The sequence below is a fragment of the Anser brachyrhynchus genome (assembly GCF_964034855.1).
Source record: "Anser brachyrhynchus genome assembly, chromosome: 14".
In the NCBI taxonomy this organism is placed as follows: Eukaryota; Metazoa; Chordata; class Aves; order Anseriformes; family Anatidae; genus Anser; species Anser brachyrhynchus.
This window is the reverse complement of record NC_137709.1, coordinates 5,259,627-5,284,833: the sequence shown is the minus strand read 5'-3', so window position 1 is coordinate 5,284,833 and position 25,207 is coordinate 5,259,627. Positions and strand designations below refer to the sequence as shown.

At 37.5% G+C, this 25,207-nt stretch overlaps 1 protein-coding gene and 2 long non-coding RNA genes across 8 annotated transcripts in view; 2 read left to right on the top strand and 1 right to left on the bottom strand.

Annotated features, from left to right (window-relative positions):
• The window catches only part of MAPK9 (mitogen-activated protein kinase 9), a 27,835-nt gene extending 9,973 nt beyond the window's left edge, over window positions 1-17,862 (top strand). For 4 of the 5 annotated variants that reach the window (XM_080555068.1, XM_080555069.1, XM_080555070.1 and 1 more), the window contains exons 5-12: window positions 332-470; window positions 1,646-1,811; window positions 3,061-3,132; window positions 7,139-7,321; window positions 8,040-8,164; window positions 8,636-8,699; window positions 9,604-9,675; window positions 10,228-17,862. In XM_080555068.1, coding sequence (XP_080411194.1) covers window positions 332-470; window positions 1,646-1,811; window positions 3,061-3,132; window positions 7,139-7,321; window positions 8,040-8,164; window positions 8,636-8,699; window positions 9,604-9,675; window positions 10,228-10,370 — 964 coding nt within the window. In that variant the 3' untranslated portion in view covers window positions 10,371-17,862. Of the gene's footprint in view, window positions 1-331; window positions 471-1,645; window positions 1,812-3,060; window positions 3,133-7,138; window positions 7,322-8,039; window positions 8,165-8,635; window positions 8,700-9,603; window positions 9,676-10,222 lie in introns of all 5 variants that reach the window. The other variant, XM_080555071.1, reaches the window with a different exon arrangement.
• LOC308177575 lies at window positions 16,053-22,948 on the bottom strand. 2 transcript variants are annotated; one of them, XR_013939261.1, is made up of 3 exons: window positions 22,822-22,948; window positions 21,086-21,742; window positions 16,053-19,527 (listed from the first exon to the last, which is right to left on the bottom strand). It is a non-coding gene; the product is annotated as an uncharacterized lncRNA (long non-coding RNA). The 2 variants fall into 2 exon arrangements; XR_013939262.1 differs by having other exon boundaries at window positions 21,086-22,859.
• Window positions 20,102-25,207, top strand: LOC308177576. Its single transcript, XR_013939263.1, has 2 exons — window positions 20,102-21,058; window positions 22,840-25,207. It is a non-coding gene; the product is annotated as an uncharacterized lncRNA (long non-coding RNA).

The following is a 25,207-nucleotide window of genomic DNA, read 5'->3' as shown; positions in this document are numbered from 1 at the left end:
GGGGATGTGGGGGGTGTAATTATGGTGAAAGGAAACATCAAGTCCTGATACATTGCAGTATCTGCAATTTCTTCATCAATTTCAGTCAATCTGAGTTTTTCGTGCTGTATCAATTTAGTAAACTCAGAATTATTATTCTGACTGCCATTTCTAAAACTAGCAAAATTCTAATTTCTTGTGATGGACTATTGAACGCTTTGTTCACTTTTAATAGTTAGATTGAGTAGATAACAATATAATTTTGAAATTATGGTAATGCATAATAAATATATTTTAAATTTGTTAACTTTTTGACTCAGGGTTTCTTAATGTTTTCTTTCTTATGCTTTAGATATTTGGTTATGGAGCTGATGGATGCCAATTTGTGCCAGGTTATTCATATGGAACTGGATCATGAAAGAATGTCCTATCTTCTTTACCAGATGCTATGTGGTATCAAACATCTTCACTCAGCTGGTATCATCCACAGAGTAGGTAGTATTAGATCATTAACGATACTCTATGAACACAGATGTTCTTATGAATTGGAGATTTGATTTTGAAGAGAATCTGGTCTAGGAGAGGAACAGAACTAGGATAGCTCAAAGGAATATATCTAGAGATGACTTAAAAGCGTCTCTGACCAAATAAAACTTTGAAATAATGTGTGTGACTCCCACCTCTGTTATTAATAGATGAATATTGAAATGTGATATCCTTCACATGGCCCGGCATTATAGCAAGATGAGATGACAACAAATTTCACTGCCAACAACTGTAAATAATTATTCTGTTATTTCAAGAGAAAAGTCTGAGTGGAAGGTTAGAAACTCCAAGCCAGCTGGTTCAATACCATTCTGCAGAAACTTGTTGCCTTCCTAAAATGTTCACACTTGAACTATTTGCATGTCCCCATCATCTCCCTTGAGAAAAGAACATTTTGTACCTGAAAGCATAGTTCATGTGACTGAAACCAAGTCAAGCACTTGAGCAGAATTAAATGTACGTCTGTAATTCAGCGACTTGTGATAATCTGTGAATAAAAAAGTACTTTAGTTTTTCCTGTGCTATCTATTCCTTTGGGTGCAATAATGCTTTTTCCCATGAGGCAGATATCTTTAAACACTTTATTTTTCTCCCTGCTCACTGGATAACTTTGTATTTTCACTACATCATAATTTTAACTTTGAAATTTGCTAATCAAAATAATACAGGTGACTTATCTGTCATTAATGAATATGCTTATTAATGCATTGTGTTGTGACACTTTCTACTACAGACACCTGACGGATTCATACAATCTCCTTTACTATGCAACTGTTATTTGTACCCAAAATAGGTCCACTCGATGTGTTAAAGGAAGTAGATAAATGTACACATTGTGCATTACAGAATGTAAGGTAACTGACTATACTGTCAGTGCACAACTGTGTAGATTAAAAGTCTGCGGATGATTTTGATTCGGTATTTCCCTAACTTTTTTGAGCACTGAGCTGTGCAGCATTTCGCTTGTCTGTGGTCTGTGTATAAATCAGCAGATATATCAGAACACGAATGTAAAGCCGCTATGTGAGGTGAACTGGTGGTATATAATGACTTGGGGAGTGGGGAGTAATGTATTATCCAGTATGTTGATCCTTCCTTAACTGAAATAATTTCTTTGCAGGATTTGAAACCTAGCAACATAGTAGTAAAATCAGATTGTACACTCAAAATCCTTGATTTTGGACTGGCAAGAACAGCGTGTACTAATTTTATGATGACTCCATATGTAGTAACACGGTATTACAGAGCACCAGAGGTTATCCTTGGAATGGGCTATAAAGAAAATGGTAAGTTACTGGAGTAACACTTTAAACTCTCTTTAACACTCTTTTGTCTAACGCGTATCTGTCTCCGAATATAACAGCTTTAAAAGATCAGGGCAGAGCTGGTTTTGCTCTGCTAAGTCTGTTTTTAAAGTGTGCTAATGACATTACTGGAAATAACAACAAAAATATACACTGATTATTTTGGAGAAGGTAATAGTTTTTTACTGCATGCTTATCTCTATTTAATGTATACTGTTCCTGCTCCCCTGCTGTTGTTTTATCTTCTCATGTGTTGTCCTGGTATCATTTTCTTTACCCTAAAAAAGAAAAGTGAGACATTTATGCTGGATGATACTTTAAAATAGTGATCATTGTATAAATAATAAACCCTTTTATCAGTGTGATTTTTATTGTGAAACATCTTCTTTTTACAGTCTGCCCCTTTTATGTCTGTGATTATTAAAATCTATTTCAGATTCCTAGGACAAACCATGTCTTATATTCCCTTAAACCTGCAAAGCACTTAAAAAGGCTGGGTGTTATACTGTAGTTGAACTGTTTTTAATACCTTGAACATCCAGCCAACAAACTTGCGTATTAGTGTTTTAATTGATGATTTTTGCTAGTTGTGGAGTAATATGATGCCTCTTCTGGTCTTTTATCATAGTACATCTTCTTGGTTTGTCACTGGGGCTTGGGGATATTGTGCTTTCTGTAACTTTGGCTGCCTAATACAAGGGACTCACAGGACCTTGCTGAGCCACCTAGGAATTTACATTGATGTGTGTGGCAGCTTGTACTACAGCAAATGCTCGTGTGGATGAGAACCTTAATAGAGGCAGTTCTGGATAGGACAAGAAAATAATTGCAGGACTATAAATGTGCAGTGTGGAGCTACAAATAATCATCGTATTTAAAAAAAACTCTTTAATCTTTTGTCCTTGTTGCACCTAACATATGATAGTGGATATCTGGTCTGTTGGGTGCATTATGGCAGAAATGGTCCTCCATAAGGTCCTGTTCCCAGGAAGAGATTGTATCCTTCTTCATGGTTGTTTCAGAAATGTAAACACTGATTATATTTTACAAAATGCTAAAAAGACAATTTAATAGCAGTTAAGTTAGTTGGTGTTGAAATGATTGAAAATTCATGTTAACAGTTTGTTTTTCCACATTGTTGTGTTTTACTGTAGATGCTAGATGTTTTTGTTTTTTTCCTCACTTTTGTTCATGAGACTTCATAATTTGATCATCTCATTTTTACTTTCAGTTGATATCTGGTCAGTTGGGTGCATCATGGGAGAATTGGTGAAAGGTTGTGTGATTTTCCAAGGCACTGATCGTATCCTTCCCTAGTCATCCTTGAATCACATTCCACTTCCAACAGAAACACATTTTGATCTGTATAAGTATAAAAGCATAAACAGTGTTTTCCATAATGTTTTAATAGATCTACTGTAATATATGAAATTAGTGTCATTAGCCAAATTGTTAAGCCTTCCCATTTTATTTTTGTAGTAGACTATTTACTGTAATTTGTATTGATTGAATCCATAGGATTTACATTAAGAGCTTCAGCTTTTCTAGCTTTAAAAGGATACTGTTAGATTAAAAAATAAACACCAGTAAGTATATTTTCTTACTATGGTTCTTTGTAGATAAGTGTTATAAGCAAAAGCCTACAAATTTACTTCTTACTATGCATGCATTTTTGCTTCCTATTTTGTTGAACAGTGAACTTTTTTTTAACATACAAGTTTTTGAGTTTCAGATTTTTTTTCTTGCTCGTTAGGACACTGCTGTCCAGCAAGTGCTAATTGCAAGCACACTGCATGAGATCTTTTAAAAAATTATTATTTAATACAAAAGGAACAATTCTTTTTCTTTTGGAATTTTTGTTTTCATTTTATGAAAACTTTATTTCAGGCTTACTTTTTCTTAAGATTCCTCCATCTCCCTCTCCAGTATTTTTGATCCAAATTTATCTTCACATAATTGTGCTTTCTTATATGATAGTAATTACAGGAAATTTTTCTGTATTAAAGCCATATATTTTTGTATATGCCTTAGTTTGGAAATATCAAGAACAGTGGATCAGAGACAAGCCCTTATGCTGTGTTAAGTGAACAAAAATGATCATTTAATCGAATGCACGTTCTTTGAAGAATTTGATGCATTTCAAAGTATTTCCCTAGAAACAAAATTTAAAACACTTGACTCGTTATCAAGCTCCAATTTTAAAAAAATGGAGTGAAACCAATTCTCTTCTCCTTTATAAAGAATTGTCTTGTGAAGTAGTAGTGTTGTAGGACTAGACGTTCCAAGTTTATCAGTAAATATATAGAAAGCAGAAGATGTAATTAAACCACAATTGCCACTTGTGGCTGTAGGCCTTAAGAAGCCCTAGCTACTTGAGGTCCAACATTTTGAAGAAGGTACAATATTTTTTTCTTGTCAGCAAGTAAATGTTGGGTCTGCCACTTTGAATATCAAATATACATTCACATAATCTTTTTATAAGATTAACCTCTGTACCTTATAGAGGGGTAGTTTAAATTTGAATACTAATTTTCATGACACTAATCTTCAGCAGTTGATCATGCATTATTTAGTAGCGTAAATGATTAATTGTTAAATAAGTCTGTTTTCCACCTTTCTTTCGTTCTATATTTATTGTTTTACCTTTCAAAGCCTTCAGACCAACCTAACACAATTCTTCATGTATGTTATATGTCTTTCACCTGCATGTCAGCATGGGCTATTTTGATTCATTCATGATAAATGAAGGAAATTTTGTCCGTATTTTTGAATATGCGAATTATCATCTGGTTCTCTGAAGCTCCACCAGTCTATATTTCAAGGAGTCTCCCCTTCTATCTTACCACAATGCATAGCTGAGCTTAGAGTATTTTTTCTTCTGATAAGACTTTCTGTTCCTTTTAATGTGAAATACTGACAGCTATTCATGTTGTTGACTTAAGCAGCTATCAGTCTGGAAAAGTTTCAGATTGTCATTTTTGTTTAGCTGCAGCTGCAAGACTGTTTTGACTGTGTGGTTTATGGGGGATGCTAGTGTGCATGGCCGTGAAATTTTCCCTTTTACAAAACGTTTTTTGACTTAAGTTTTGAAACGTCGTAGTATTTGGGTATTTAGAGCAGGGCCAGTTTCAGTACCTTGCCTAATGATGTGCCCTTGACTATCTTTAGGAGAACCTGCTCTTAGATCCAGTAGTTTGTACCCTGACAGGGGTTGCTCAGGGAATTGCAGCAGTGCCCTGGTTGGGCTGAGATGCTCCACGTTTTCAGAGCGATGGATGGGCTGAGCCTGCTCCTGACGGGTGCTGAGAGTATAGACTGGCCCGAGTGGCTGGCAGTTGCTATTGCACTGGAGATAGAAAATGTAGAAAAACTATGGAACGTAGATACCAGAGATGAAATGATGGAAAGCATAGCAGCAGCAGCAGAGAATGTTTTTAATGCTCTTGCTACCCAGGTGGTGAAAGAAACTGCCTGACTGATGGAAAAAGCATGAGGTCATAGTCATGATTTCTTGGGGGAAAATTGTGCTTTATTATAATTTTAATAAGGGCTCTGTTTTCAACTTCTCTTTTTCCAGACTGACAAAGTAGGCAGGCACACTTGGTATGGACTAAAGTGTCATGGGTTACTTTTGACCTTGAGGTTACTTACTTGACCAGGAGGGGACTTCTGTCTGCAGGTTGCAAGGTTATTTGTAGGATGCTCTGCATGCTTTACAGTGAAATTAAGGTTTTCTCCCTGATGGGTTTCTAACAATCGGCATAGCTTATTTAACGTCCAACTCTATGTTGGGGATTTTTTTTCCATTTTTTTCCACGTTTTTATTACTGAAGTAGGGTATTTAGTCATCATTGTCCATACCCCCACCCTGAAACCACAATGGAGTGGACTTTAATTTGGTTAGCTGGCTAACCAGACTACTGTTACTCAGAAAAAAACCTTCTTGAAACTGGATTGGTGGAGTTCTTGCAGAAATTAGTTTTCTAACTCAAAACAAAATTTCCTGGTGTATGTCAAAACTTGCCTTGTACGTGCTTTGTTTTAGCATGAGAGTCAATACTGACTTGAATTTTTATTTTAATATTGTTTTTCCATTGGAATGTATTGAGAAAGCAAATAAAATTTTCAATCTTTGCATCTGAAGTTTTAGCATGAAGCAGTGACTATGCATATATTTCTAGTTGTATTTCTGGTGCACTAACTGAAATGAAAGCGCTTCAGTGTTTTATAAATAATTCTAAGTGCAGGTAACATATTTTGGTAGAAAATATGTATGAGGATGGATAGGTTGAAATGATAGATAATGAATTTATATATAAAGGTCGATGGTTAGACTCTGCTGGAATTGCACATTCTTTTGATCAGAAAAATGTAAAGTATAGGTCTGAGTAAACTTACTGTATTAGTATTGCTGGTACTTATGTCTCTTACATACTTGTACAGAATTAACACAGTATGTCTTCTCAGTGTGAAAGAGTTTTGTCCTGACTTGGCTCGCTCAGGGAAGGCTTCAGTGTATCTGTAGCATGTTTCACCAAGTCTAGGGAAAATACCTTTAGATGAAAGAAGGGCAGTCCAAAAGTAATTTGAGGCATGTTTTCAATTGGTAGTATGTAAATCCAATTCCTAAGAAATATGTAGAATCTGCATTTAAAAACAGTAGTCTTTGATTAGGAGGTTCGTTTGGTTTAATTATTTAAAAACATACAGAAATCTGGATTCACTTTTTAGAACCCTTTTGAACTTCCAAAGTTGAAAATAAAAAGCAACCAAATGAACAAAAGCAAACAAAGAAACTCCCACAACGTGAAGCCTAATTTCCTCATGACATAGGCACAGAATTCCTTACTTTGAAGAATGTGATGTATTTTTGCTTTGGGCTTTTTAAAAAACATGTATTTCCTTACTTTCAAAAATCTTCCATGTGATAATATTGTGTACTTCGGAAGATTCAACAGCAGCTTTTCTTTTCTGTCCCTGTAGTTGTTTTGTTATGGGTATAATTACCAAGTGAAGCTTCTTTTTGACTTGACTGTTTTCAAAACTGGCCAATAGCTATTAATTAGCAAAAGATATTGAAGAATAATACATTGTGCAGCATTTCTAGTCTGTCTTACAAAGCCCTAAATTTTAGATTTTTGTCAATGTAGCTTTTTGCATGGCAGTTCAGAATGTTATTGGTCTTAGAATGAAGTTCTTATTTTTTGTCATTTGTTCAAGTTTTCAACTTTTCAGATTTCTGTAAATGATATTTCTGTGTAGTGCAGACTTCAAATTCTTCAGCTGATTTTCCTAAAGATATGGTGCAGATATTGATCAGTGGAATAAAGTTATTGAACAATTAGGAACACCTTCAGCAGACTTCATGAAGAAACTACAGCCTACAGTGCGGAATTATGTAGAAAACAGGCCCAAATATCCTGGTATTAAATTTGAAGAGCTCTTCCCAGACTGGATATTTCCATCAGAATCTGATCGTGACAAGTTAAAAAGTAAGGCAAACTTTTTTCTCCTTTTCGAGATTTTAATTTAAAATGTCTGCAACATGTGTAATAAATATATATACACCTATTATCTTAGTCTATGGACAGACAAATAAGTTTTTATGCAAAATAACTTGTAGCGTATTTTATAGTATTACAATGATCATTCATTTAAAAAAAAATGTCAATACAGTGACTCTGCAACAATGAATAGCAACTTACTGTGCATTTACAAATGTATTTTAAGTTCAATAGTTAATGACAAAACCTGTGACCCGTGCACCAACATGACTGTTCAAAACTGAGTTTGGTTGATGTCAGATGCAGGGTTTATGCTTTGGATTACAGTAGAATCACGTTTACACTAGAGGATTGTGGCCTCATTTTGAAAGAAATCTGTACCAGTATAAGAAAGCTTGCATCTCTGAGCCTGTTCTGATAGTGCAGGTTAATGTTTCTGTGTATTTAGCAAAATGTGGAGCTTTAGTACTTAAAAAAAAAAAAAAAAAAATAAAAAAAAGAATAGGCAGTGCTCAGTGAGACCTATTTAACCCCCACAGGATTAAAAGTTAAGTATTCTCATGTCACCAACAAATGGAACTTGTTAAAAGGCTTAGATGATTAAGAAATCTGTTTGTGTTTTCTGTTCCCAGTACGTATTTTGTCATGTGTTAAAAATCTACAGCTCTTTTATCTGTTTTTTTTTTTTTTATTTTTTACTTTTTAGCCAGCCAAGCTAGAGATTTATTATCAAAAATGCTTGTAGTAGATCCAGACAAGAGAATTTCTGTAGATGAAGCCTTACGTCATCCTTATATTACTGTCTGGTATGACCCAGCTGAAGCAGAAGCTGTAAGTTTGCATTGAAAATAAATTTTAAGATACCAGTTTAATAATTTTAAAGAATATCTTTAGTTTGAGTCGAGAACATACTTTGAACTCATATTTTAACTAGTGAAAGTTGCATGTAAAGCATTCAGATCAACGAACCACCTGAAGTGGAATTGATATAATAGTTCCCTTTATGGAAAGAGTTGCCTACATGGTGGCAAGCTAGTGCATTTTGAATAGTGGGCTTTCTCAGAGCCCCATCAAGCCTTATGAAAAGTTTAATTTCTAATTGATGCTTTTAAACAGCATTTCAGTGGGAGGTAGGACTTAAATTCTGGAGATACAAAATGAATGTAATTTTGAGATATAGGGGATAGACTGCCAAAGAGAAAGGTAACAAATGTCTAAGAAGATGGTTTTTAGTTTTCTTGCTATAATTGATTGTGTTGGCCATATGTAATAGGTAAATTACACACTTTCTTTTCTTTGTAGCCTCCACCCCAAATCTATGATGCACAATTGGAAGAAAGAGAACATGCAATTGAAGAATGGAAAGGTAAAAAAGCGAGCCTGACCGATGAAATTTACTGTAATAACTTAGGTTATTAATGACAGCTCACAGTACATGTGTGTTGGATTGTGTAACTGGAACCCGCTATTCAAAATATGCAGTACTACTTACGCCAGTATGAAAAGAAATCAATGGAAAAATGTACTATTTTTGGAATGAATATATATGCATGTATGTACATATACATGTAACATTCTGCAGTCTGTTCACCAAAATGTCAGTTTTCATTTTCTTCTTCCTTTCCCTTGAATATTTTGTTGTGAAGTGTTTGTAATCCCAATGATTGTTTTTTCCTTGATAGAAAATGCTTTCTGAAAGAGAAACAAACGGAATCCATTTGGTTATTACTCAGAATTAGAGGGGTCTTAATCTATTTAAATGTTGTTACTCCTGGTTTCATTATGCCTGTGGATATGCACACTGTGTTAAGTGAAGGTATAACTTGGTGTACCTTATGGGACACCAAGAACATGTCATGTTCTTCAAGAACAGACGTTTGTTGATGTCAAACTAAAATTTCCACGGGGGATTATCTGCATGATATTTTAAATACAAATTTGATTTATTTATGCATTTATTTGCAATTAATATTAGTGCATTGTAGGTATCTATGTAATATTTTGAGGTGGGATGACTTAGCTATTCTGTTTGTAAAATGTTGATTTTGGCACATGCTTAGTGTCTTTCTGTGATACATAAAGAATATATGTAGGATTCTCTAATTACGTTAATAGGCCTTTAAAAAAAATAAAAGGCCCTTACAGTTGTACTTAGACTGACCCATAACCATTTAATTGTACCTTTATGCATTTATAAATTGTATATAAATCCTCTGATCTTACAGTGTTTTTTCTCTCTTCTCTCATTCCTCCCACCTTCCTCTCATTAGAGTTAATATACAAAGAAGTAATGGATTGGGAAGAAAGGAGCAAGAATGGTGTGGTAAAAGATCAGCCCTCAGGTTAGTCATTGTTTCAGTAGCTCTTCTATAACTATGCTGCGTAGGGCTGATCTGGTGGACTAGAGGAGTGAAAAAATCCTACTTACTCCAGGTAGGCAAAAATTCTGTTCTTAAAGACAAGGATTCTGATCAGACTTCGGAGATCCATGTACAGTCGTATTTCATTTTTATGAAATAAGTTGTAGGAAAACGTCTGGGTGTTCAACACACTCCGCACAAGTCTTAAGCATCAAAAGAAACAATTGCTGCTGTTCTCTTGGTTCAGTAATTGGAGTTGTACTCTCTCTTATTAACTATATCTAGATTTCTTGATATTTGTGCCACTAGGGAACAAAATCTTATGTTGTCTCTTTTTTTTTTTTCCCTCCTAGGTATTCACTTCAGGTTTTGCATGTTAGGAAACTTAGTGCTTGCTTTTCTACTGTTTATTGATTTGTTATTTTCTAAGAATTTCGCTAGGGAAAATGATGCTCAGAGCCTAGAAGTGGGATTATTTGTACTTGCAATATTGTCTTGCCTCAGATGTTATTATGTTTGGTTTACTTAGCACAGATGCAGCAGTGAATAGCAACACCAGTCCTTCCCAGTCATCATCTATCAATGACATTTCATCCATGTCAACAGAGCAAACATTGGCTTCAGATACAGACAGCAGCCTCGATGCCTTGACAGGACCCCTTGAAGGATGCCGATGATCAGCCAGGATTGCAGACTTAACTCTGGAAAAAGAACTCTCGCTTCCATTGGGCCTGAATTGCTTGTAAGTTAATGGAACAAAACTAGAAAAACTCCATGTTCTGCATGTTCTACTAAAGTAATGCCTGTTTTTATTTTTACTCAGTTGTTATGAAACTGCCTGCTTAATGTTGTAGAACTTAAAGTAAATCAATGTCTAAGGAACAACAAAAAAATTAAATTTAGACACTATAATAGGCTTTTCTTTTGTTTCAGCCTATTTCAGGTGAGCAGTTATAATAGACTTTTAACCAATAACTTCTCTTAAATGGGTTCATGAATCTTCAGTACCAACTGGCAGGCTTTTGTGACATCGATGGTTGTTTACATTTTAGTACAGTATTGCTCATTAGTAGGTTTTTTGAATGTATAGTGTCTATGAAGTTTGTTTTAACGTGTGACTATGGCAGTTTGCTTTATTTAACTACTGGAGTGTTGTGTGTAAGTCTTAACTCACATATTGAGCACTCAGTACTATATTTAAAGGGCAGTTATTTTTACATATAGCACTTTTTTATTGAGCCCTTTCTATCTTCACTTCCTAATAATACTGTCTATCTTCTTGTAGAAGAGAAAATTGTGAAGTTTAAAGAATGTAGCCATCCCTTCATATTTCACCAGTGAATATGTCTCTGACGTTCTTTTCAGTTATTTAAACTGAAGCGGATGGAAGATACACAGTGGCTTAGTTCAATCTTAAGGATGAGTGACTTCTCTGTGAAGTTGTGCCTGTTAAAAGAGGGGAGAGTGCTAAATTGTTCTGTACATTCTGTCTTGCAATACTGGTCCTTTAACAAAAACAAACAGAAAAGGAAATTATATCTGCGCTTTTCATTCAGCGCAAACTCTAATAAAAGGACAGGTGAATTGGAGAGACTTGCAGCCTAAGTGGCCTAAAAAAGAGCTGCAAAGATGTTTTCCATTTTTTAATGGGTCCATTCTATCTAGAGAGTAATTAAGGAAACAAATGTATTAGCTTTAAGTCACTTGACAATTAAGTTTAAGTATTTACTTAATTGAATTTAGTTCTATTCCCAAATTAGGAAAACCTCTCGATTTCCTACTGGAGAGGAAAAATTAATATATTTAATACATATATATTTTCTGTGTCAGAGGAGAGGAGCTTATTTGCTGTTTCAATACAGGCTTGTCAATGCAGTTTTCAGAATCGTATAATACAAACACTGCCTGCACAGTATGTTGAATTCTTAGCAAATGTTTGCAGTAGAGTAGGGCTTAAATTACCAGATGCTACACACTTGTGAATTTGTGCGCATTCACTTTAGAGTGCACAGGTGTGTAAAATTTTGCTAAAGGATCTTAGGTGTGCATGTGTGTATGATTAAACTATATAACTATAATAGTAATAGATGTCCAAGATGAGGTAAAACACCACTTTCCTAAAGGCATTGTATTTAGCTGTTGATTCAGATACTGCTGACTTGAATTAAAAAGAGCACTTACAAAATATACTTGTGCAGCTAGCCACTGCGTAACTGACATGTCTAGTACGTTCTTGTAAAAGACAAGTGTCCCTTGTTTCTGACCTTAAGATTTGAAAAGCAGTAACTTTATGCCAAAATTGTTTTTGTTAAATTGTATCCATGTGTTTTTAAATAGCTTAATTTGGTGTAGCAAAAATATTTCACTGTCCCAGAAAAGGAAAATTCAATGAAGTACTGAAGATGTTAACTTCAGAATTTTCATCTGGAATTATGAACTTTTTATTAAAAAAAAAAAAAAGTTTTATTTAATTGTAGGATATTGAGGGCTTTTTTTTGTTGTTGTTTTGTTTTAAACCTATGGATGCCTTAGTTTCTTTGGATACTGATGGTACATTTTTATTCTGTTTTTGTTACTGGAAAAAAATAAATCTAAAATACCTTTTACCATATAGCAATACAGTACAGGTTGCTATTGTTTTTTTTTCTTCTTTTCTTTTTAATCCTTGTTATTTGTGCCAGTTAAAACTATTAAAGACACCTTTCCAAAAGTAATATTACTGATTTTGGACTACTTGTAATCCTCCCCCCCTTCCTTTTTAGCCTACCGAAAGATGCAGCCACTATGGAGTGAAACGAAAAAGAAAACTAATGGTTTGATTGCAAAAGCTAACTATGCTTTGTTGATTGTCCATAGTAATATATTCAAAAGTTATCAATTACATAGTGGTGTTAAGCTGATAGTACTTTATAAAGAGGTGACTTTTCTGACAATAGCATTAGCATTCTCTTTAAAAATAGTATCCTACAAACAATCTCAGATTGGCCATGCAAAATTTCTGCCTACTTTTTTAGAAGACTTTTTCTTAAGTCTCTGAATGTAGCAGTATATAGCAGTTTATATATTTCACATTACACTTCTTTGAAAAAGCTTTTTTCTTTATATGGACGTGAGGGACTAAGGTGTCTAGCAGTTTTAAATCTACTGCGAAGCAAATTTGTCAAATCTACCTGCATGGTAATTGGCTATATCTTTTTCTGCTTTACTCTAGACCTGTTTTTAATTATCACTGAATATTTTTATATTCTTGATTCACCATGGAAGTCAACTACTGGATTTCATTTTTCAAGATTGATTTTTAGCTTTTTCAAGTGAAGTTGCACTGTACTCTACATTCATCATCTTAACATTTATTACTTCAGAAGATTTAATGCAACAAATACTCTTCACGTCTTTTGGATATTCTCAGAGTTGAGTTTTTCATATTGGACTTGGGCTGCTCAGTGCTGGGCTGGTTGGACCAGATGGCCTCCAGGTCTCTCCCAACCCAAATTACTCTGTGATTCAAATCGTCTTTTAATGTTGTGTGTGTGTGTGTGTGTGTGTGTTTGGTTTTTAAACACAGAACTGCCATATCCCCAGGATTTGAACTGTTATCTGACCTTCTAATATATGCTGTTATATCAAATATGTAACCTTTGAACAAAATAAGCCCTGAGCTTGACTTTCCTTGTAAATCTTATTGTTTGTAGGAAAAGCCATTTCATACCGTATGTTTTTAATGGCTTCTTGCTGTGTCATACGTTGAAGCTTTTAAATTTTACCAAAATGTTAACTGCCTTCAAAACACGCATGAAATGAAAAGTGTGAATATTGTGGATTTTGATTCCCGCATAAGTTAAAAACAAACTGCTAATAACCTGAATAAACATCCAGTTCTCAGAGAAGGCAGATTATATTCAGCAAAACGCATGCAGAATAGATGCATGCTAAAGCTCCCATGCTGTTTCAGTGTGCACATATAGACTATAAATGCACTGCATGCAGACTTTACACATATTAGTTGTATTCCTGACTGCAGATTAAGTTCAGTGCCACATCTGTGAAATGGTTGTTGATGCTGTGAGAACCTCATCATTGATGGAAAGTAAAATGCACATGTATCTTGACAGGGGTTTAAAAGTTTAGAAAGTTTGGTGTGCAATATAATCACTTTTATTCCTAATGCTAAAATCATGTATGTAAAGTGATACAGTTGACCATTTTTTTGCACTTTGGCTTTTATAAATATTTATATGTATTTAAAGACTAAGAATATGTGAGTGTGTATACATATATATTAGAAACCTGCTCAGTTTTGTAAACATGAATGTTACTTTTCTGTATGAGAGACTTTGTGTTAACACTACTGCAGTATGCATAAACAATTTATAAAATGACTAAAAAGAAGTGGCAGTCAACATAGATGCAATCTGTAAGCTTAACTGCTCACCTGAAAAACAACAAAAACGAGGGATCTATGGCTATCAATCAGATTATTTACCAGAAACATTGTTAGATATATGAACACTGAGTAGCTGAATGGCATTGCAGAAATGGAGTATGTTTTAAAATGTTCTGTGCTCATATTGTTTTTCCTCAAAAAAACCAAAATCCAATAAAAAAAAAACAGCAACCAAACAGAAAACCACCACTCTTAGAGAAACCTGGCTTTTTGAAATCTGGATAAGTAGCCTGTAAGTGTGCTTTGAGGAAACAGTGTGATATGACAAGCTTCATTTTATTTAATGGAAAATGACAAAAACACGAGTAATGAATGTCAAAATTAAGGTTTTGTCTGCACAGATTTTACTATACAAACAAGTCCGACTGGAAACTAGTGTTTGCAAACAGCCTGTGAAGCTTTATCTTGTTTCTGGTAACGGTTTGCATTTCCTTGTCAAAATAATGAAAATTAAACTGAACCTTAACTCAGAATTAACTGGTTGGTTGTTAAGACTGTTAGGGACTAGAGGGCTATTGTTTTTTGTCTTTTAAAGTCCTAACAGAGTGCACATATGTTTATTATAAACTAAGTGTGTGTGGGGGAAGTAATTCCATGTGTTTTATTTTTCTTTCCTAAAGGAAAGACCTCAATTTCTAAATCATAATGCTGAATCGGTTTCCTTTTTAGATTGTATTTGGCTTAAAATTATAATTTTGCAAATGAAATAGGATTCAGACATTCAAAAAGCTTACACACTGAGCCTCCAAGAACTGGGTAAATGAGCCTTTTTTGGCAGAAGTGCAATCCTCCCGTTTGGTGTGTACTGGAAGTTCAGATGCTGAAGTGCAGACAAATCTTTACTGAGCATAATGCTGTTTTTAAATACAGGTTCAGTCTTGCAGCAATACAGTTTGTGTGGAGCGTTTCATTTGAATTGTGAGTCTTGAAATGGAAGTACTTAGTGTGGTGAGGGGTAAATGCTGACCAGCCTTTGTCTGTATATTCTACATACGTCATATGGATTCTATCAGGGCTTGATGCTAAACTTAGTGATACTGTATACTGGGAACCAAATTCTTTCCTGGGATGTGTATTGTGTAATTCCTGCTCAAAACTGGTTTTGATCCAGGGACACGTGCACCCAGATGCAGAATTTGGACTTAAGTTCCTATAAATGAATCTAGTAACTTCTTTGCTTTTCCACAGTGTCTTTGATTTTTTTTCAACATGAAGTATGACAAAAATGTATTCTGCCTCATTATTTTCCATATATCTTAGATTGTCTATTACATGAGTAATTAGTGATGTTCTAAAAGCTTATTACACAACTTATCAAATCAGTTTTATTTTTTGCCCACTGCATGCTAAAACGTCTGGAGCTAAACTAATGTTTTAAGTAAGCCATCTTTTCTCATATTAGTGTTGGAGGAAGGTGAAGAGAAGATCATCACTTCTGTTTGTGTTTTATTAAATGACTTTTTGTAGCTAAAATTTTATTTGTTGGATTTCAATCCTATAGCCTTGCTTTGTTGATATAAATTTACCTGGGTCCGCTATTTCAAAGAAATATATGTATAAGAAGTCCAGTATAAAATTAAAATAATAAAATAGTCTTCTACAATTTGTTACTGAAAATATGACAAGTTATTTTGGTCCAATAATTTAAAAAAACAAAGAACAAAAAACATTTAAATATTTAAGTTCTTATTCCTTGATGTTGCTGCTTATTTTTTGAAAAGGTGCTTGCAGTTTTGCACAACAGAAATCAACTTTATTAATTGCTGGGTTTGAAGCACTTTAGGATTCTTCTGAATACAACCAGTATATGGTGTTAAAAGGAATGACAAAAGATCAGATGTATTCAAATTTGGTTGCAGTCTTTTGATCTGATAGCTTTGATCAGCATTTTCCTTTAAACATAAACCTTCTTTGAGAGATGTGAACTTTGAGATTCTGAAATTTAAAATTTAACTGAAATTTAACACACAGTACGAGATCATTTGAGAAGCATCCCCTACTTAAACGCCTGTAGGGTGACTTGAATAGCAGTGTGACTACTTAGGCATCTATGATATAAAGAAACGCAGAAGTCTGTCATGTAGCAAGATCAGCTAGCTATCTTTTATTAACATTAGGCTAGATGTACGTGCTGTGGTGAGGCCAGAACATCTGCTTACACTGGGACTCCACCGTTACAGATACTATGAGGATACCGTAGGAAGACAGCGTCTGTAAAATACTAGTCTGAAAGTTTAGTGCCTCCTATGGCGTACTTGTTTAAGTACGTGAGTTCGTTTCCCAGGCTGGGTCTTTAGTTCAGCACTCCATGGTTTCTTAGGATAACGAAAGCAGAGAAGAAAGCAGTCACGTAAGAACCACATTTTATGTCCACTACCTGAAACAGTAGTCATGTTTGTTAACGATAGCAAAGCTAGTTTAACACCCATGAACATGTGCTATTGTATTGTCTTCTACTGGGAAAAACTTTTTTGAAAAACCACGTGTGTCACTAGCTTTTCTATGAATTCAGATGCTTAAATTGGTGCTAATTTTTTAAAAGAAAATGTAACAGATGGTTAGCAATGTATTTGTCTGTTTTTGATACCTATATTTTCTTAAATTGTGGCAAACCAAACTTTATAAAACTACTCATGTACATTTTTAGGTTCGTCAGATTCCCGATTTTTCCAAAAGTAAAGTATGTAAAATTCCAGTTACTGCTTCTTTGGAGCTATTGATTTCAGGTGATTTATACACTAATAAAATGAACATGGTTAGAGAAGTTAGCAATGCATAACTACAGTCCCTTTCTTTAAATTGCATGACATGCTGGGTCCCACAGGTGGTTTTAGTTTAGTGTAATTAAGATACCTAAATAAGGGCAAATCAGAGATACTTGTATTTAGTTAACCCAGTACAGTGAAGCCTTATCTGGTCATTAAGATAACTTATAAAGATTATAAGAATTTTCATCTATTTTAAAGAGAGAATAACAAATGGAATTAATGAACTGTTTTGTACAAATGCAAATGTTAAATCCAGAGAATATATTATGTAGTTTGCTCCAGAACACATGCTATTAAAGAGTATAATGGGCTCCTTGAGTTATTTGTATTGAAATCCAATTTTTCCTGATCACTTAAAATAACCACCCTCCCTCCCACTTCAGTTCTTTGAGAACTTTTTTGAAATGCCTTTAACTCCCTATGAAATGCTTTGTATGTCTTGTTTTGGCCCTCTTTTCCACCTTCTGTTTACCAAATGTCACAAAAAGTAGCATCAAGCCCTATCACTTGTTACCGTGTTCTGATTTTATGGCCTTAATATTAGTTATGATATGGTATATTATTTCAGAAGAAAGATGTGCTTTGAAGTCTAATTATATAGATACATGTGGCCTCTTCTGCGTATGAAATTAGGCTTTGATTGTCATATCTCATTCTTTAAGCTTGTGCAATAGGAACATGTTCCCTTCAATGCAGTGGCTATTTTGTCTGATGCTGGACTTTGTTTTCAGGATGACTAGACAGTATTTTTTTTGTTTCGTGGACAGCAGTCATGCTTCCTTGTTTTTTTGGATTGATTTTTTTTTTAAGGAAACTAGAATTTCATAAGGAAAGCTGTCAATAACTAGTTCTGAAGTGCTAGTTAAAGCCTTGTTCTGATGCTTTTTTCTCCAAAAAACTTATCATAAAACAGTACTAAAGCCACTGTAAAATTACAAATAAATATGTATACTTAAACAATTTGAGCAGTTTGTTTTATTTACTACAGCTGTGTGTTCTTTCTTGATTCTTCTTGTGTTGAAGTGGAATGTTTTATATAACTGAAAGAATATGTTCTTAGTTTTATAAAACATGATGTTTCATTTACACTTCAGTTTTCGGTTAACCAAAAAGTAAGTATGAGTATGAAAAGTAAATTAATATCAGCTTAAGACACTGTTTGGAGCTGCTTTCTCCTGATCAGCTGTAACATTTGGACATGTTAACAGCACTTGGTTTTACTGCCAAGTAAAAAGTGTATTTTGAAATTTGTTTTCCAAAATTGCAGAACCTTTCTGGGTAATACTGACAGATCTATATTCACATCCTTGTGTTTAAACAGTATCATAATTGGTTTTTCAGACTTGCCTGTAAGTTGCAGATAAGCTACTGGCCGTACGGGGTGTGTATATTTGTACATATATATGGACTTTGAAATAATTTGCTTTTCACCTAATGCTCTAACAATGTTGTTTCATCTTGTTCTGACTGAACAATGCAGATGTACAGCTAAATTGGAAAAAAAATCATTCCGTTGTATTTTTTTGAAGGGGTAAGTATTCTCGTGAAGACACTGGTAAGGTTTCTTGGTCACTTTGTAAAGCTGTCTGATGTAACTGGGGAAGTATTAATATAGTTATTAAAACTATAGTATTAAAACTATTTTTAAGAAGTATTAAAACTATAGTTATTAAAACTCTAGTATTAAAATAGGTAATGTGTTTATGGTGTGTATAGAGGTAGCTCTGCAAAGATGAGTGAAGGAGTCTACCAGGAACAGTCTTAAGACTAATGTGTTTATGGGAGTCTTGCAGGGAGAGACTCTCTTGGCTGCCCAAGATACCTCTTCCTCCATGGACGGAAATTCCTTCAGGGAGATAACAGGACTTACCCTGGAGTTCTGGATCCCAGCCACAGGGCCACATGGCAGTGCTGTTGCGGGCTGCGGGGAGACGTTTGGTCTCATTATTTCTCCAAATTTGTCTCCAAATAAAACAGCTGACTTAAGGATGCAGGTATAAACTCAGCACCCCTAAAGCCCATTTAACACCTGTGTGACTTCTAAGGTGGCTAATAAAACACTCCCAGCAAGCACAACATCCGGAAATTAAAAAAGTCAGCCACTTGGTGCATTAGTACAAGCGAACCCGAAAATACCGGGGAGCTTTCCCATTGTGCTGTGTAGGCTGATCTGGGAATGGGTAATGCAAAGTATGTCTGAAAGGTTTCTCCAGGGGTAAAAGAGAGCATCCTTAGTGTTAGCAGGGCACTGCAGAGAGTTTGTGGAGTTAAGGCGTGCCCACAGGTTTGTATCACTGCTTGCTTTGTAATTAACAGCCCAGTTTTTACTGCTGAGATTCTTAATTTCTGAGATCAGAATATGGCTTTCTCTCTCCTACAGAGAGAGCTCAAGTTCAAACTGAACAAGTCCCTGTTTATTTCCATTTGTTAATTTCCCCAAAGGTTTCAAAAAACTCTTCCATTTCTTTTTGAAGCATTTCGTTTCTTCTCTCTGCATCCTCCTTTGCTCTCTCTGCGTTCCTCATTTTCATCTCCACGAGGCTGTGCTGCTTGCGCTGCTGTCCCAGTTTCGAATGCATGTCCTTAATCTCCGACTGCAGCTCTCTGTTCCGCTGCTCCAGGCTGTTTGAAAGACGGACATTATAAATTACGTTTTTTCCCCTTAATGAAACTGTAGCTTTTAATTTTTTAAACATATGTTCCTATAAATACAAATATTAGCAGCCCCTAAGCGGGCTGTTACATGCCCCTTGTTAACCTGTGTAAGAAGGATGGCATTTTTATACTGATTTTTTCAGGAGATAATGCACCAAAGTTGCTCTCACTGGCAGATTTTCTTCTGTGAGGGAAATCTAATGTTAAATTACGTCTTTACCCAGCATTAGAAGGAGCTTCAGCCCTATGCACCCATTTAAATTCTTGGGTTGTGCGATGTGATTTTGGTGGAAGAGGGGTGAGGAGGCCGCAGCGGCACAGTGCTGTTTCAGCATGCAGCATTTTGCAGCACATGCAGGTGTGGCCGTGCCCCCAAGTGTGCATGCTTAGTCTGATGTGGCTCTTGGTGTCATCTCTTCAACACCCAGGTCCATCCATACCCTATTTTCTGTCAGAATTTGCTGTTCAGCACTTGATACTAGCGCTTGCTTTTCCAGTTTATGGTGTTATATATATATATATTAAAAAAAGGGGGGGCAATTAACCTTACTTATCCTAATTTAGAGTAAATACAAATAACCATATGGCCAAAGCAGTATTTTGGGGGAGATGCTTTTTTAAATCATTTCCTTATGGAGTACTACAGTAGTCTAACAGTAAATGGCAGTGCAACTTATTTTAGGAAACACTGAGGATACCAGCTTGAACTGCAAGGGAAAATTTAAGGAGAATTTAATGAGGAGTTTAATGATAATTAAGAAAAAAAAGTGAACAACCTAGGAACGGTTTGTTTGCTAAGAAGAAATTGGTGACTGCCTCCTTAGGAAATTAAAGATTTAATGGATTTTTTTCTCTTTCAGTGTTCAAGGCAAAGTGTAATGGAAAATTAAACAACTTCCGTGCTGTCTGTTGAAAAAATGCACGTTAAAGTGTATTATGTTTTAATCAAATAGTTATTTTGCATGATTTATACCTGTAATTTATAGCTAATGATGCTGTATTTAAAACGTTCATTCCTTTTACCTACATGACAGAAAAAACAGCAACATTTGGAAAGTGGAGCCTGGAAATGCTGCCATGTTGTTATTTTGATAACAAGCTATGGGTAAATCTGTATTCAATTTCTCATCTGAGAAAGCTGGAAAGTACTTCTGAATGCTTTCCTCAGATTTTTAAATTCATGGTTTAAAATGTGTAAAGAATAATGACCTACTACTCACCACCACTGCTGAGAACCCAGCACGTTTTTCTTTAGAGAAACGTTTAATATTGGATTAAGGCTGAAGGGAAAAATACACAATATACCAGATGCTTTTCAAGAGCTCTGCACAGCCCCGCTGAAAATCTTATATGTGCTCTGACGTTTCCCAGGCACGTCACACAGAAATGGACTGAAATTACCAAGCGGTTGCTAACTGTCCTGTAACGCTGGCCCTGGACGCTGCTGCTGGTGGTACGGCAGCAGCAGCACCTGGAGCCCCCGCAGCAGCAGCATGCGGTACGAAGCAGTTCTTAAAGCCTTTACCTTGCGACTCTGGATTCGTACGCCGCCTTCTGCCTGGACATCAGCGTCCTCAGGCAGGCCAGGCGCTGCTCCGGGGAGCTGGGGCTTGCTGGCTGCTCGCTGGCGAGAGGACGGCTGTTGCTGGTGTCCCCTGGGATGGGTCCTGTGTTTTCCCGAGCCTCCAAAACGCCTCCTGTGGCCGTGTTCGTTTCTTGGGAGTCTCCTGGGTGACTTGGCCCTGTCAGGTACCTTGAAGGAGGATTTTCCTCAAACATTGTTGAGCAGTGAGCGCCTGCCCAGCCAGCACCATCCGTCCCCTGCGGGCTGCCAGAGCCTCAATGCCTTTTCTGTTTCACGGGGGAACTTGTTTTCGTGCCTCTCTCGCTCTGCCTTGTCACAGCCTGTGAGAGTTTTCTTCCTTCCCACAGCTGTCTGAAGCTTTTCAAATACTTGGAAATAGTCCATTTCGCTGGAGCCTGGATCTCGTTTCAGGCTCTGGTTTTGCTTTTTGTACGCTGTGGGCTCGAGGGGCCATGCCCGGCTGCTTCTCGGCCCCGGGATCTGCTCCTGCTGTCCGACCCTCTCTATTTTCAGTGTTATTTGACTGACATCTGCGGGTGGCCCATTGCAGAGCTGCCCACCATGGAGTTGTTTCATTCCTGGGCTGGAAGATTATGTCTGTAGTCAAAGAAAAACAGTTGAAAATATATTTTTCACACTGCAAAGCACAGGACTGTGTGCTCCCCTTTCCAGGGGTCAGAAAAGAGACAAGTCCCAGCTGTTGGCTGCTCTCTCCCTGGCCCCTCGGCTGTGAGGAACATCGCATGGACGTCGGAGGTCGCTGGGCCCCTGCCGGCCCTGTGAGGAAGGCAAATGGCGGCCCTGCGAGTGAGGCAGGCCCAGGCCTTTCTGCGTGATGTTTCGAGGGCAAGAACGTGGAGGGGAAGGGGATGTGGGGCGCTCCTCAGCCCGGCTTCACAGCCCTGCCTCAGTTCCCACTACAGAAACTACTGGATAGGGATAAATATGGGGTGCTTGGTTTTGCTGCCTATTCTCACAGGAGAATGGGTACGGTACAGAAATATCCTGGCTGTAACTGAAGGAAGACCAAATGTGCAAGCAAGTTGAAACTCTTATTTTTAAGGCACTCATTCAAGTGATTTGGGAAGTTATTCTCTCTCCCCGACCCCCGCCTTTTCAGTCTCTTGGTGTAAGAAGTAAGTGGTGTAGGAAATGCCAGACCGTGATCTTGTATAGACTATCACCTTTTCATCAGCTTTCTGATAGTAACAGGAAACTGTCAGATTAACTAAACTTCCTAAATTCCCCTCTACGAGCCCCCCCATCCTTGCATCATTGCCAAAGGTAAACCAAACGGCATTCACAAACTCGCCCATCAGAGGGGAGCACAGCACCAGCTCAGAGGGGTAGGCGTGGCTGCATCCAGTCAAAATCCTCAGTCTTAGCGGGGAAAAATGCAGAATTAAATGGTCAGTCATGCCTAGCAAAATCGTTAATCACAAGGCCGCGGTATGTTCCTTGCTGAGGAGCTGGGAGCTCATTCAGGCACTTTTCTGAAATCTCTTCAGTAGGAGGGAGATGTAGAAAAGCGCAGGGGACTAGTGGGAGCTTGCCACAAGGCTTGCTCCTCTGCTGCACCTTTCCTAGGCATCTTAGCACCGATTCAGACACTTGCGTTAGCCGGCACTCCTACGATAGAGCTCTTTCTAGTTTTGCGTTTTTGCTAATTTACTCACCCTGATGTTATCTCGGAGCTGACGTGCAGTGAAAAGATAACGACGGACGCACAGACTGAGTCCTCTTCCCGCCGCCCCTCTCGCCAGCTCACTTCCAGCGCTGGCGTTGTTTCAGAGCGACGTGAGGAAGGTCAGTGCTGATCAAAGAACAACCAGGGGGTGAGGAGGATGCGGCTTCCCTGCTTGCTCCTGGAGGTCAGTGCTGGCAGGATAGCAGGGCAGCTGGGAGGAAAAGAAATTGCCCCGGGACGAGTCCTGCCGTCAGTGCATGAGCTGGCCTGGCCACGTCGGGGGGGACAGAGGAAGACCCCAGGGCAAAAAGCTGCCATGAGGGCGGCTGCACGGGGCCTGCTTTGAGGGTGGGGTGAAGGCAAGGCAGAGGGGCCTGCCAACGGAAACGTTTTCTTCAACCTTGAAACTGTTTTCTGTGCCTGGTTCTGAAGGTAGTCCCATAACAACCCCTTTGCAGGGGGCTGCCGAGCTGCAGGGGCAGGGTGCAGCATCAGGGTGCAGCAGCTGCGGTTTCATATCCTCTGATTCCTATCCTGACTGTAACATCAACCTGGCACCGCACCACATAACGTTGATTTTTCCACCCCTCCACCTCTGTATTTACATTTATTCATACACCCTGTTTTTCGTGCACCTTCCCCATGTCTGGTATTACTTTCCTCGTGAATTAAGGATCATCGATGGAAAACATTGTGTATTTTTTGCCCAGAGGCCGAGGAAGCACGCTGTTCCAGACTCTCAGCTTGCATGGAGCTGGGATGTTTTGAAAAATTGTTTCTTATTTTGGACTGACTTCGGATGGAGCTTGTGATTCTCCGGGATGACCTCTCTGCGGAGTGCAGAGATGCTGCCATGTGTGGTTAAAATGTGACATGCCTGAAATAGTTCCTCCAGGCGAGCTGTGGGATGCTCCCTCGGTCCTGGTGCGGCGCCAGCCGCCTGTTCTGCGCATCGCGGCCGGGTCCTGAGAGAGAGAACAGCGTACCCCAGCTCGCCTTTTGCAGGACATCCTTTGTGCTGCGGACAGATGACCTGCGACTGCTCCAAAAAGGATGTCAGAGTGCCTGGGGACGTGCTTTGGGGTTACTGCCCAGATAAAAGCTCTTAGCTTCCTTTACTCAAAAGCTGATGATAATTGCACTCTGCTTTTGCAAGCCATGTTTATCAGCACTTTCTCCTCTTTAACTTAGTGGTAGAAACAAGCTCGGTTGCCAGCTTTGGGAAAAGAGGAAAAAAAAAGAGTTATCTGCATGCAGCTCATGGGGACCTCCTGACAGCCTCAGCTATCTGGGTGTCGAAATAGCCCTGTGCCACGCATGCAGCCAGGTGGTTCTCAATCTGCTGGACACGAGCGTGCACTGGAATGGTTGGAAAAGGTAAAAACCAGGACTGTGCTCGAGCCGCCTCGCTCTCAACAGGCCCCTCGTGCTGGGCTGGAGAAGACATCCCGAGGATGTACCAGCAGCCAGGAGAACCGCTGTCATCATCAGGATGGAGTCGGAGCTGTGTGTGTGATGTCAAGATGGATGGACGGATCTGAAGTTTAATAATTTTAGGCATTCTTTGGGATAATATTTTAATTCTGTTTGGTTGGTAATTATTACGTGTTGGCACTTAAACACCTATGCTGAACTTGAAATATTTTATAGTTATTTCACAGCTAGATTTGCGCCATACATGTATATGAGCTGTTTGCTTGTACGCATTTATTCAGACTGAACTTCCACACCTGCTCTGTGATGTAATGGAAGAAACAGTTCTGGATTGGGCTCTTACACAACGATTTGTCTTGAGCTATGTTTGGAAACTGGAACTCAACAAGAATGCACTAATTGATTTTCTCATTAAATGGAGCTACTTGTAGTCAGCATGTTTTGCATCTAAAACTGACTTTAGTGCTGTCTTAGTTTTCCATTAATGAATTGGATGTTTTGCTCTTGCTGTTATTTTTCAGCTTGGATTTCAATGACTGTAGAATTTTGAATCCTGTAATCTCATCTCTACTTTTATTTTTAACTTATCAACTGTAAGAGGAAAACAAGTTTCCTGGTTTTTTTTTTTTCCAAATCCCATTTGGTCTTTTTAACTCTGAACAAACTACTTCCTGTGCTGAATAAGATGTATAATTGGAAATAATAGAAAAGCTTTTCTCTGCACCTGCAAAAAAAAGAGGCACAGCACAAATCAGCCTTGGCTCCGAGAAGCTCCAGGTGCTTACTGACTGCCCTGCTTCAGGTGTCTCAGTTTTCCAACTTTTGGCAGCGGACCTGTATTGCTTGATATCAGTCTTTTTGTAAAGAGAAACAGAAACAAAATAATAAAAAGCGAATGTTCATAAATTGGTTTTAAAAGCTAATTAAACTTTAATACTTTG